The sequence below is a fragment of the Gavialis gangeticus genome, unplaced genomic scaffold, assembly GCF_001723915.1.
Source record: "Gavialis gangeticus isolate Ggan-Ray unplaced genomic scaffold, GavGan_comp1, whole genome shotgun sequence".
In the NCBI taxonomy this organism is placed as follows: domain Eukaryota; kingdom Metazoa; phylum Chordata; order Crocodylia; family Gavialidae; genus Gavialis; species Gavialis gangeticus.
In genome coordinates this window covers 36,726,258-36,739,704 of record NW_017729025.1, presented here as the reverse complement: position 1 = coordinate 36,739,704, position 13,447 = coordinate 36,726,258, and the positions used below count along the sequence as shown (strand labels likewise).

The 13,447-nt window shown below is 45.7% G+C and overlaps 2 protein-coding genes across 2 annotated transcripts in view; one reads left to right on the top strand and one right to left on the bottom strand.

Moving 5' to 3' along the window:
* Window positions 1–1,092: 1,092 nt before the first annotated feature.
* Window positions 1,093–3,950, bottom strand: GON7 (GON7, KEOPS complex subunit homolog). Its single transcript, XM_019518637.1, has 2 exons — window positions 3,567–3,950; window positions 1,093–1,761 (listed from the first exon to the last, which is right to left on the bottom strand). Exons 1-2 carry the CDS (start codon window positions 3,805–3,807, stop codon window positions 1,649–1,651), a joined length of 354 nt encoding a protein of 117 aa, XP_019374182.1. The 5' UTR covers window positions 3,808–3,950; the 3' UTR covers window positions 1,093–1,648.
* Window positions 3,951–4,066: 116 nt separating this feature from the next.
* UBR7 (ubiquitin protein ligase E3 component n-recognin 7 (putative)) overlaps window positions 4,067–13,447 on the top strand; it is a 27,470-nt gene continuing 18,089 nt past the window's right edge. The window contains exons 1-4 of the mRNA XM_019518635.1: window positions 4,067–4,384; window positions 6,450–6,583; window positions 7,949–8,009; window positions 9,487–9,582. Coding sequence (XP_019374180.1) covers window positions 4,082–4,384; window positions 6,450–6,583; window positions 7,949–8,009; window positions 9,487–9,582 — 594 coding nt within the window. The 5' untranslated portion in view covers window positions 4,067–4,081. The remainder of the gene's footprint in view (window positions 4,385–6,449; window positions 6,584–7,948; window positions 8,010–9,486; window positions 9,583–13,447) is intronic.

Below are 13,447 nucleotides of genomic sequence, written 5' to 3'. Positions count from 1 at the left end.
ATTCTTTTTTTCTAAAAAGCAAAGAGCTTGCAAGTGCAAGAAGAAAAACCCATAGAATATCAAAATACATGCATGCAAAACAGACTGAATGTTGTGCTAATCAACAATCTCAAGTTTTTTGTATATATTTTCTCATGAATATTCATTATACCTATCTTCATGTTATTCAATATTATGCAAACTGAACAGCAGGAGAGGACACTCATATTACAACACGATAAGGTAACAGAATTTTTTTTTTTTTTACACCTCACATGCAAGTGGAAGCTTGTTTTTGTTTTTTACCTCTATAACTATTAGGTTGTTTATAATTTATTTCTGCATATGCTCATAATTATGCACACCATGGGAAATTAATTCTTGCCTTTACAGCTTAGTAATAACTTTAATACTGCACTTGTGTTTATATGTAACAGGTGATACAGTTACCAAGCAGATGAGAATCTCAGTGTTAAGTCCAGGGCAAACATAAAATAAATAACAGTCCTCCCCAAATGGTTATAAAAGGGGTCTCTTTTGCAAACAAATCTTTCCATGGGTGTTCACTGTGTTTGTAGTTTCCTTTATTAAATAATTTGCTGTGGAGGCATAGACTCCCTGTGCAGATCTCTGCCAAGATGGGGCCTAAAAATAAAATTTAGCAGGTGGATATAGCAAGCTGGCAACAGGACAGAGTGATGGTAATAACGTGTTCTAGCACCAACTACCTGTATGCAGTCTTCATATTTTTAATAGACTGATAATATTCAGAGTAATCTACACTTGCTACTGTGTTGTGATACAAGGTAGTTTAGACAAATAAAAGTTGGCATTACGTAAGTAAAACCATACTTCTGCGTTTCTTATGTACTCTGTTTTAAACCAAACTAATGTAAAAACATCCACTGCAAATTATGTCAACATTTCACAATTAGCATTTGAACTGTGGCATAGGGTAAAGTCCTGATCTAAGACATCCATGTATCTTGTAAAATCAGTTGCCAAACACAAACATACCTCATACCTGAACACCAGAGACTTCCTGTCTTGTAGGCTTTTTTAAAGTAAATTTATTTTTTTTAATTTCCTTGCTAATGTATTCAAGCCAGTCTGGAATCCTGAAATTATTTTATATACCTCTCTAACAACTTCTTCACAGGAAATTGTTAGTTTATTGTTTCTATCATTTTAAGTACATAAACTGTCTTTTTTTTTTTTTAAATTTGTCAATTTTAAAAGTGATACAAATAAATACAGAGCTTGGGAGTAGTTCCTTTAACAGCTCTAGACTGTTTTATGCTCAGGAAGTTTCCAAAACATACAACTGTTTGTGTACAATGTCTTTGCCAGAAGCTCCTCTTGACATTTACATTCCATGTTCTCTTCTCTCCAACATTAAAATAGTAATTTTCATCTACATAAAAATATTTAAAAAACCCAAAATAAGCCACCCTTATTTCTTTTGTCAGATTATTTATTAAAATAAATACTAGAAAAACAAAAAGGTATTTCTCTTCAGCTTGGTTGTATTTTAGAACAGAAATGCGGATACCTGGCTTCCAAAAATAGTCCATTTTTCCCCTGAAGTAAGACTGTTCAGTTAAACGCATACATTTGATACAACTGTTAGGTCTTTTTCTAAAATGCTAAGGAGTCTTTAAGGCAACAGTCAGGAGTGCTGAATTTTTGTCTGTTTTAAGGGTGGCTCATCTGCACATGTTTTGTCAATGCTGTTTTCTTCCTGGTCCTCATCTTCATCGTCTTCCTCTTCCCCAACATCACCTTGTAAAAGGTTACAATACATAGGTTAGTAACAGAAGCAGCGTTTGCAAATCCATGTTTTCAGGAGAGGGAACCAGAGGGCTCTGAAGATGGAGAGTTTAAATCAGCGGTTCTCAATCTTTTTAGGCTCAAGGCACCCCTCAGAAACTGACAGGTCTTAATTTGCACTTGACTACAGAAAAACAGTAGAGCAAAATTTCCTATTACAAAGTACTCAAAAAGACCACAGCAGGTCAGAAGGTTTCTAGCACCATAGAGTCCTATTAGCAACCTCTGGGTTTTTCTCATAGAAATAAAGGGCTGCAAGAGACCTCAAAAGATCACTGAGTCTAACCCCCTGTTCTGGGCAGGAATACTGCTGAGATCAAATGATCCCAGCAAGGTGTCTGTCCTATCTCCTCTTGAAGACTTCCAAGGTTGGGGACTGCATCACCTCCTTGGAAAGTCTACTCCAGATTCTGGTCATCCTTACCATAAACAAGGTCTTCCTTACATCCAACTTGAAACCATCCTCTAACAGTGGTTTCCAACCTTTTTAAGTAGATCACTTTTTGAATTAAAAAACAACTCAAGATCTACCATGCACCACCCTCTTCCCTCGCAGGTCAGTCTATGGGGAGGGAAGGGGAGGAACAGATTGAGGCGGAGAGAGAAAAAATGATTTGGGCTTGTGGCCCCTCATCAGGTAAGTCTGTGGGGGAAGGGACAGGGGGCAGATCAAGGCCGCAGCGGTGAGGGAGGGAGCAGGGCACAGAGAGGAGCAAGGGCTGGGGGAAGTAGAGCCCTGGCAGGGCCAGGGCATGTGCCCTCCAGGCCTCTGCATGTCCCCCCAGCCCCTGCCTGTCCCCTGCACATGCCCCCTATGCCCTCCTAGGCTGTGTCCCCCCACCCCCAGACAAGCCACTTACGGCTCCATCCTGCGCCCTGGCCTGCCCCACTCCCTCAAAGCCCAGCCCACGACAGCTGCCTCTGCTGCACACAGATGCGGGGAGCATGTGCCCCCCACGGCCTCAGCTGGGGTGCGCACAGTGGTGGGAGCCCCCCTACACTCCCTGGACAAGCTGGCTGGGCTCTGTCCAGCCAGGACCCACTCACCGTACCCCTGCTGCACTCTGTCCCTCACCACAGGGGCCTCGATCTGGTCCCTGCTCCTTCCCTTCCCCATGGACTGACCTGCTGGGCTTGGGGGGGGGGGGGCGCATGCTCAGCCCCCCCAGCCTCAGATCCACTGCAAAAGGCTCCGCAACCAACTGGTTGGCAACTGCTGCTCTTACAGTTTATGGCCGCTGCTCCTTGTTCTCCCCTGGGATGCTCCAGTGGACAGCTTTTCTCTCCACCCCTTACTTACAGACAGCCACCAAGTCCCCCCCTCAGTCTTCTGTCCCGAGATCCCTTAGTCTTTCCTCATCACCTTTGTCCTCCAGGCCCCGAATCGCTCTTGTAGCCCTTCCAAGATCCGGGCACAGCACCGCAGTCACGGGTGCATGTCCAATACCGCTACCGTTGCATGTCTCCCCCTAGGACAACAACTAAGTCTGCAGGCTCTCCAGGGCACGCGGCCCGGCCCCACTGAGAACCGCTGCTCCCGGGGGAGCGCAACCCCTCTTTGCCACCCGCCCGCTTCGGGTCCCAGCTCCTTTGCTGCGTCCGCCGGTACCTCGGGCCCCGGCACGTTACATTTAGGACGCGGTTAAGCAGCGCGCGACCCCTTCGGCGGGAACCAGCTGCTCCCGCAGGCAGTGAGCCCCGGGGTCGCGAGCAGACAATGCGCTGCTCCTCAGCCGCCGCGCCCCGGCCCCACTCACCCTGGGCGCCCCCGCGGGGGCCGGCGCCGCTCTCCTGCTGCACCAGGGGCCCGAGCAGCGCCGAGACCTGCTCCTGCAGCTGGGCCAGGCCCCGGCGTAGCGCGCGGAGCTCTCCACCTGCCCCGGTGCCAGGCTCGGGCTCGCAGCGCACCCGCAGTGGCTGCCTCTGCCCATCGCGCCCCGTCAGCTCCGCGCGCAGCTCCATGCCCCCTCCCCCTCGCGGGCCGGCCTGGAGCGGCATCGCCCGTAGCCAATCAGCGCCCGATCCGCGCTCCCCCGGAAGGCGTCATCATGGGCCGTCCCACCCCTAGGTCCAACGGCCGCCAAACGGCCCGTCCGCGGCCTTCCTAGACCCGCGCACCACCCCTTCTCTGTCACGTGGCGGAGGCCGGCCCGCCTCCTTTCGCGTTACGTGCCGCGCCCCTCCCCCTGGCGCCCCATTGGCCAGCCCCGTCCCCTCTCCCTCTGTGACTGGTTGCCCGGCGTGTCCTCCCCTCCCCCCCCGCCCGGGTCACATGCCGAGTCCCAGCCACCGGCTGCGTCACGTGACGGGCGCGCAGTTCCGTTTCCGCCGCGGCGCCCCCTGGCGGCGGTTTGGTGTTTCCCGCCTTGTCTTTCGCCTCGCGCGCTTAGGTCCCGCGATGGAGGAGGCGGCAGCGGCAGCAGCTGGGGGCACGGAATCCGGTGGCGGCTGTGCGGGGGCCCCGGACGAGCCCGTGGTGTCTCTGGCCGAGGTGCTGGCAGAGAACGAGGAGCTGGAGAAGGAGGCGCGCGCGGTGTTGGGCGGGAGCGACCACGAGCGCTGCAGCTACTCGCAGGTGAGGGGGGGGAGGGGAGGGGAGGTGGATTGGAACGGGGCGGGGCCTGTGCTGGGGGGCGGGGCAGGTAGGGGGTTGGAGGGGAGTTCGCCCCCGCCCCCCAAGTGCCCCTGATGTTGAGCTCTGTCCCCCAGCCCACACGGGCCTGGCCAGGGCTTACAGGCAGGATTGTTGGTCCCTGCGGAGGGCTGACAGCTGCGGAGCTGCCTTCCTGTGTGCGGGGGCTGGGTGGAGAGAACCGTGGTGCAGGAGGCAGGGCCCAGGGCATGTGGGACCCGTGGCCCTGTTCTTCCCCTGCCCACCCTCATCCCTAAAGAGGGAGACGTGACACCCCCTGACCAGCCTAGTGGTCGGGTAGCTTGTGGCAGAACTTGACCCACCACAGCCCCATGTCTCGTCTTTAAAGAGCAGAAAGATGTTGTGAGCTGCGGCAGTGTGAAGCCAGGTCGAAGTCGGGGGAAGAGGTGCAGCTGGTAGATCGGGGTGGCCGGTCTGCAGCACAGGCCCTAGCAGCCCCTGTGACAGATCAGGGAGGGGACGGGCAGCGCCGTGGCAGGCAGGGCAGGGAGCAGAAGGCAACGCAGGGGATGGGGCAGGTAGCACAGGGCTGGGATCAGAAAGTTTGGGTGGAGGAAGAGGATCAAAGCGGCACTTGAGGAAGTGGCTGAGCTATTTTAAGGCCTGCCTGCAAAAAATGGTCGACCTGCCAGGGAAGCTTTAGTAAGCAGTGTTCTTGAAGAGTGCCTTGGAGGTCAGCCCTTGGGACTATGAGATATTATTCATAAAGTTTCCAAGTATCCTGTACGTGTGTGCGTATCACATAACTTCATAATTAGCTTAATTGTGAAGCTCAGGGTCAGTCCCATTTTATTACCTGTTGCTTACATTGAAACAATCATCGGCTATTTGCATATTGGTTAAAAACATTAGCTGCTTAAGTGCATGGGAACCCTCTGCTTTGTAAGGGAGTTGCTTTGTAAGGGTTTAACTGCATGATACAAGCTGGCTGGGAGCTGTCCATTTCGAGGCTTCTAAGGTAAGCTCAAGCCTACTAGGCCCTCCAATTTCAAGGCTGTTTATAAGGTGTTCTGAGAAACAAAGTAAGAAACCTTTTTGAGGTGCAGAAAGCTTAGCGCACTTGCTCCTGTAGTTAATAAGTAATTATTGACATTGAGATGGGGTAAGTATGGACCCTTTTATTAGTCCCAACACTGTGCACTTTAACAGGGTGCATTTGCACTGTGAATGCTGTCATTCTGTTTTGTAGCAAGGTTCTAGTGTTTGAGCTGGGATTCTTTCCAGAGAATGAGAGAAACAAGGTTTGTTTGGCAATATTTTTTATTGAGGGAGATTCAGTAAGCTTTCAGGCACAGGGTTTTATGGGACACTAAAACTGTGGACTGAACACAGACAGTAGTTTTGTAGCTTATGATTTATTTGCTTCCTGTTAGCCTCCTCCCTTTTGCATGGGATTATTCTGGTGAAAATAAATGGTGAAACTAAATAAACAAACCTATATTTTTATAGGTTTATTTCAACTGCCTTTTTCTTGGTTTGTAGCTGCTTTTGATGGCTTCCTTTAATGGCACAGGTTTACTGCTGTCTTCCCTTCCCTTAAGTCTCATCAGCAGGGCAGGGTGGCACTGTAGAGACTAACTCTTTCAAACAGGCATGAGCTTTCATAGGCAGCAGTCTACTTTGTCAGGTGCTAATTACCTCTCTACTTATTAAGTGCTGTTGTTTAAATTCATTGTGTAAACGAAAAAGATTCTTGTTTTACCTGGTATTTACCTCAGGCTGTATGTACCTGCTGCTTTCCCAGAATTGAAGGCACTTTGTGCACAAAAGCTTGTCTAACATCTTTCCCCACTTCACGGTTAGTTTAGTAAAAGATACTGCCAAATAAATACTGATTCTCTCTGAACCTCTGGTGCTAGCCTGCACATCAGCATTAACTTGCTTCTTGCTTCTGACAAATTGCATTTAGTACTTCAGTCAAACAGCTGACCCTTTTCAGATTATTTCTGTGCCTCTCTCTCTTCTTATATCTATTGTTTCTTTGTAGGGTGCTGTAAAGAGACAAGCTTTATATGCTTGCAGTACTTGTACTCCGCCAGGAGAAGAACCGGCAGGGATATGCTTAGCCTGCAGTTATGAGTGTCATGGAACACACAAGCTGTTTGAATTGTACACAAAAAGGTAAAGCACTATTGGGGCCATTTCTGAGGTACTTCCATTTATCTGCCACATCACGAAGCAGTAAAATACAATATTGAAGATGGCATATACCTGTAAGGCTAGGGACAGAAATGACACAGAAACTGGTTTAAACCTGTAACAACAGAAGTTCAGTGCACATAAACTACATTCAAAATGGCCAAAACTGATTTAAGATAAACCAGTTAATTGATTTAGGGTACATTGGTTTATCGTGCTTTTGTCCCAGGTCCTCTCCAGGTTCAAGTCAACTCACAGTTCCCCAGCATTCCAGGATGCTTTGCACTTCCCTTGCACCCCTCTCTCTGCCACACAGGCTGAGCAGGCTACCTTGGCTCAAGCTGTCTGCTCCAGCCAATCAGGGAGGCATGCTCTAGCACCCCCTGTGTTCTGGCCTGGGCTACCGCAGGCATATGGCTGCATTTCCAGAATCAACATTAAATGTCTGTTCACTTTCTTAATGGTTCAGTCTACACAGCTTAGACTAACCTGTGAAGATTGAATCAATTAATCCTCTGGCTTTTTGACTGTCTGTACTTAGCCTAAAAGGATTAACCTAAAGGGATTTGTGTTGTAGAAAATGTTTGTTGTGGTCACGGAGGCAAAAATGGTGTTGGAGAGAGATGTACAGTACCTTTTGGGTTGGGGTACAGGGTTGGGGTTGCAAAAAAAATGTTGTATTTAAACTTTCAGTTTCTATGTAAATTTTAAAAAGTGCTCCTGCTTGCATGCCTTATAGGGACTTTCCATCCATGCTCATGTGATTTTTCAAGTACTTCAGCCTACCACACATTCTTGGGCAGAAATTTACTCTGTTTTCTACATTGCATACCAAAGGTGGCTATTTCACTGATCAGCAATGGTATGCTAGGTTAAGTGAAGAAAAATATTAGATGAATATTTAACAAAGTAAACTGAAAATTTGTTAAATATTTTGATTTATTATCCAAGGAAGAATTAGCCTCTTATCCTTACTAGTACTAAAGATGGCATCTTTATTAATTACAAGGTGATAGCACCATGTTGTGAATTAGTTGCTGTCTTTCAAACACATATGCTTACTCATAAGCCTCAGAGTATTCTCGGCAGCAATAATTACATGGGCCAGAGGAGTATCCCAATTGAATAGTGATTCTACTCAACACTGATACTGAAATCTGACAGGCTGTCAGCATGAGGGAGTAATGCTGCTGTACTTTGATCAGTTCTAAAAGATGATATTGTGAATTAGCTTATGAGAGTATGTTCTAGTTCTCAGTTGGCAGTGGGGAGCCCTTAAAAGTATAAAAATAAAATAATTTTGAGACACTTAAAATATCTGGACTGCTATGTTTTTTTTTTCCCCAGAAACTTCTGCTGTGACTGTGGAAACAGCAAATTCAAAAATTTGCAATGCAGATTACTTCCAGTAAGTTTACACTTTGCTATCTCCATTCTGTAGAGAAAAATAAAAGCTGGTGCTGGTATTGGTTCTCCAAGTAGGAGAGGTTAGTTTTGCTTTCCTCTGTCACAAAAACCAATGTACTCTCAGTAGGGAACTGATTAGAGAAGCTATGGTTAAAATGGATTCATTGCATTGTATAGAGTTAAGATTTGCACAGCAAAACCAGGACTTACAGCTGTTGTTAGATACAGGCTATAACTTTTTAAATATAGTTTTAATTAAATTATTTGGGTACCAGTCACATAAGTTAGCTAAACTCAGATTGAGTTAGCTTGTGTACAGATCCTAAAGAACATGACTTAGAATGGTTTTACTGTTACCAGTAAGCAAAGCGAGGTGTTGAATCCCATTCTGGAAGATGGGAAGACCATGCAGTTCAGTTGACCCTACAGCACTGAATCTAAAACATTGGTAAAATACTCAGAAGTATGGGCAGAACTGAAGGTTCAGAACTCATAGGTTTGTTTGGATAAAATTGTAGTGCGTTGATTCCAGGGGTTGGACTAGATCAGCATTTCTCAATCTGTGGGTCACAAGAATATATGAAAGGGTTGTGAACAAACTGTAAAAATGGATTCTCCTTTAAAGGAAAAAATGTGGGAATCTGTAGCTTTTTCCTTGCAGGCTGTCAGGGTTGCAGCCTGCAAGGGGATGCTTGGGGCCCCCTCTGTCCCACACATCCACCCCCTGCCCTGCACACTGGTGGTGTGGGGGTGGGGGGCAGCAGGTCAAGAGTGAGGGGCACTGGGTCAGGACTGGCCATCATTGTTTACAAATGGGTCCTGGTACAAAAAAGGTTGAGAACCACTGGAGTAGATGACCTCTGGAAGTCCCTTCCAGCCCTACTTATCTATGGTTTTATGATTCTCAGCCAGGGTGCTATAGCACCTGGGGTGCCACTTAATTCCCAAAAGTTATGGAGGGATGTCTTGGGTCTAACGAGATTGAGAACCACTGCCATTGTCATTATCAATGGTCTTATAAAAGTGTGCACATGAAGAATGGGTTGAAGTTAGCTTTTTCAAGCCATGATTGTAAGGGCTTCTCAGATCAGTACTTTTTCCCGTCTCTCATTTGCTGTAGTCTGTGCCCCCCCTTCCCTCCCCTAAGCTGTATGATTTTGGTGAGATTGTCCCCACCCTCCCTCCTTTTTCCTTTTGGACTTAAGCATTCTTTATGTTTCTCTCTCATCGTTGCTGCCACACAAGCAAGGTATTGTTGAAACATCTGAGTTCTCATATCCATGTGTGAAAATCCTGAAAAGCTACTAAAGCAGGAGATTTCCTTTGTAGCAGGGGCATCATACTAATGTCAAGTGAGTAAGTGTAAAAATTGTCCTGTAGGAAATTAAAATAATATATAATTACCTTCAGATCATGCCATCTGACCAGACTTTTTTACTGCTTTGTCCATCCAGACACGTATCTTGTTTTCTTTCTAGGAAAAAGTAAAAGTGAATTTGGGCAATAAGTATAATGATAACTTCTATGGATTGTACTGTATTTGTAAAAGACCTTATCCTGATCCTGAAGATGAGGTAAGAAATGAAGGATCGGAATAACACAAAGTGCACATACTTTTATTTTTTTTTTTATGTACAGTAGTGTCCTCAGGATCTCCATAGTATATATCCCATCTTAATAAATCTTAACCTGCCTTGTCACTTTGTTATATCATTTTATATAGTAGTCTGCAGTCTGAATTTCTTAAACAGAAAAATATGTTTTTATCCTCAAAGATAGCTGTGTAAGACTGAAACAAAATGTTGGGATAGCCCCAATATACAAATCAAATAATGCCACCCCTACCCCCCTTCCTCCCTTCACCCAGGATAAACTAATAGTAGAAAACCATTTCTATCTTTTTGCTGCTCCCTCTCCCCTCTTCCAGACACTAGGTTACTTTATACTTGAGTGTATGGGATCCATAGCTCTACAGGGCAGCCTGCTTCTAATACTGGAACCTGGGACATGTACACTGTTTCTACAACTATAGGATCATAGGAAAGTAGGGCTGGAAGAGATCTCACAAGGTCATCTAGTCCAGCCTGCTGCTCAAGACAGGGATCATCCTTAGCCAAACATCTGTCTATCCTGCTTTTGAAAATTTCCAAGGATGGAGATAACATAACTTCTTTAGGTAGCCTGTTCTAATTCATGACTATCCTCACAGCCAGAAAGTTCCTCCTAATCTCTAACCTAAATTTCCCCTGCTGCAGCTTGAGGCCATTGCTCCTAGTCCTGCGCCCTATAGCTACAGAAAAGCCAATTGCTATCCTCTGTGTAATCCCTTTTCAGGTATTTTGGAGATTTATCAAGTCTGCCCTCAGTCTTCTCTTCTCCAGGCTAAATAACCCTAGTTTGTTCAGTCATTCGCCGTTAGTCTTGTCTCTGAGGCCCCTGATAATTTTTGTTTCCCTGCATTGGACTCTTTCCAAACTGCCCACATCCTACTTGAAGTGTGGGAGCCAAAACTGGGTACAGTATTCCAGGTGAGACCTCATCACTGCTGAATGGAGTAGGAGAATCACTTCCCTTACTTCAAGTGACACTCCTGTTAATACAACAGAAGATGGTGTTGGCTTTTTTGCAACAAGAGCACACTGTTGGCTTATAGTCAGCTTATGGTATACTATAATCTCTGCAATACTTTTATGTATTGAGTTATGGAGGGTTTTTTTGCAGTCATAAAAATTATGAGTCTACTTTAAAAGCAAGCAGAAAATGCTACACTGAAAGCATAAATTGTCCTGTAAAATTTGGTGACATTAGCTCAGGAAAGATTTGTATTTGTTCCCCATAAGCAGTATTTTTAAGTTCCAGGAATGAGAATAATGGAAAAAGAGGTAGAGAAATTTGAAAAAAAACATTTACTTTATAGGATGCTTATTAACACCCTTTAAAGTATTAAAATTACATTGGTCAGAACACATTAAATATTTCTTGAAGCAGTCTCTGTGATCATATTCTTTTAGTAATTCACAAGATTTGCCAATTAGTAAAGTTCTACTTTAACAGTAGCTAGTTGGTAAAGCTTGCCTACAGCAATTTCAAACATTTGGCTTTTCACTGCGTCACTTTAATTGAAGCCATTAGCATTCTTTCTGTATTTTATTTAAAAAAAAAGAGAAAAGACCGGCTTGTATATTCATTTTGAACTATTTTTTTTTATAATACACTTTTGGGAAATACAGAATATTGGCAAAAATATAATTGGAAGAGAAACAGTGAATTTCTCTCAGAGAGAGAGAGGCATCTTAATATGGCTAGCACCAAACAACTGATACAGAAACACAAGTATCTGGTTTCTTATTAGATCTATATGTGAACATGAATGAGGAAGGATAAAAAGGTGATAAACATCAGACAGTACTACTCTTAGGCAAGTACAAATTATGTCAAGCTAATCCGATTTCTTTGCTATGATAACTAATTGTGGAAAAGCAGTAGAATTGATATGCTAGGATGGGTTGGCAGTATTTTTGGGCAGAGTGCCAAAAACAGCCTAACCTTGACTTGAGATGTTGGCATGCCAGGGGTAGATGGCGGGGAGCCATGTGGGACCTCATCCTTGTTGTGGAACTGCAGCCTCAGTCCCCTCCCCACCGTCCACCCTGAGGTATAGATGTACCTGCTGCTGGCAGCAAGCTGGGCCAGGGCTCTGTGGACCTTGGTGAAGTTGTTTGCAGCCTCCCTGCTGCCTGCTGTGAGGAGCCTGGGCTCTGTGGCAGGCAGCAGGGGCTTGGCCAGCTGTGGCAGGTAGCCAGGAGGCTGCAAGTGGCTGCACTGGGGTCTGCAGAGCCCTGGGCTGACTTGTTGCTCATGGCAGGTGCATGTGTGCCTCAGGGTGAACGGCAGGGAAGCGGGGCCAGGCCTGCACTGCCCCAACAAGGATCAGGCCCATTGTGGTTCCCCTGCCACCCACCGCAAGGTTCGTGTGCATCCGCTGATAGAAGTGAGCCAGGCTGGGGCTCCACGGACCCTGGTGCAGTTGCTTTCAGCCTCCTGGCTGCCTGCCACAGCTGGCCTGGGCTTTTGGCAGGTTCCTGCTGCCTGCCACAGAACCCAGGCTGCTCACAGCAGGCAGCAGGGAGGCTGCAAACAACTTCACCAAGGTCCACAGAGCCCTGGCCCAGCTTGTCACACTCTGGTATGCATGCTGGGGGTTGCCAACCTCTGCTAGGAGAACCGATAATGGAAAAAGTAGTAGATATAGCTTAACTTTAGTTGTAAGGCTTTTAACACTGTCTTAGGCTAACTAAGAGGATACAGATCAGATGAAATCAAGATGGAAAGCCTTTTTTAAAGAGTAGTTATTAGGGCTGTGCGAAATTTCGACCGCCATTTCATTTTGGCACTGTTTCAAGATTGAAACAGCAAAATAGAAACGAAACAAAACGAGGCTAGTCGAAACATATTTTGACCATAGTGCTGGGGATGGGAAGTCAGTCCAGCTGGGCTGACTTACTATCCTCAACGCAAGATCCAGCAGGGGGCGGGGAAGCAGCCCAGCTGGGCTTCCTCCCTATCCCTGGTGCTAGATCGCAGGGGATGGAGAGGCAGCCAACTGGGCTCCTTTCCCATCCCCTGCCATCTAGCGCCGTCCAGATCTTGAAACTGAAGTCAGAATGGAACAGTGCCTTTTTGTACAGCCCTAGTAGTTATTAGTAGTTTGTCATTAAACTTGGGAGGAGAGTGACTGTGTGGGGGGAAGGGTTCTGTTAATATTTACATTAGTGACATGAGTTATGGAATAGAAATTACATTTTATAATCATTGGGGATGCTATCAACCTGGGAGGTGTTTCAAGACCTTTGGAGGATTAGTGATCATGATGACTTTGATAAATTGGAGAAATGATCTGAAATCAGCAAGATAGAGTTCAATGCAGACAAATGGAAGGAGAAATCAAATGCGCAAGTACCAAATGAGGGGGAAAAAAGGCTAAGCAGCAGCACCTGCAGAAAAGGATGAGGGGATCAGTGGATTGCAAACTAAATATGAATTTAAAGAAGTAATACTGTTGCAAAAGGAAATATTCTGTAATGTATTAACAGAAGTATCATATGTAAGACATGAGGTGATTATTCTGGACTACTGCTTTCAGTTTTAGACGCTGCACTTGAAGGATTATGTAAACAGATTGGAGAGAGTCTAGTGGCGATAAACAGGATTTCTAAAACAGGACCTAAGAGCAGAGAAAGAATTGGGTTTGCTTAGTCTAGAAGAAAGAAGGTTGGTATGGGACAATATGTAAAAAGGTATTTACAGAGAGGGCTGATTGGTCAAGAAAGAGGTAGATTAATTTGTAGCAAAGAAGTTTTAGGTTAGATGTTAGAGGGATTACAAAGCTTTCTGATTAGAAGAGGTAGTGAAGGATTGGAACAGGCTCCTGATTTTTTT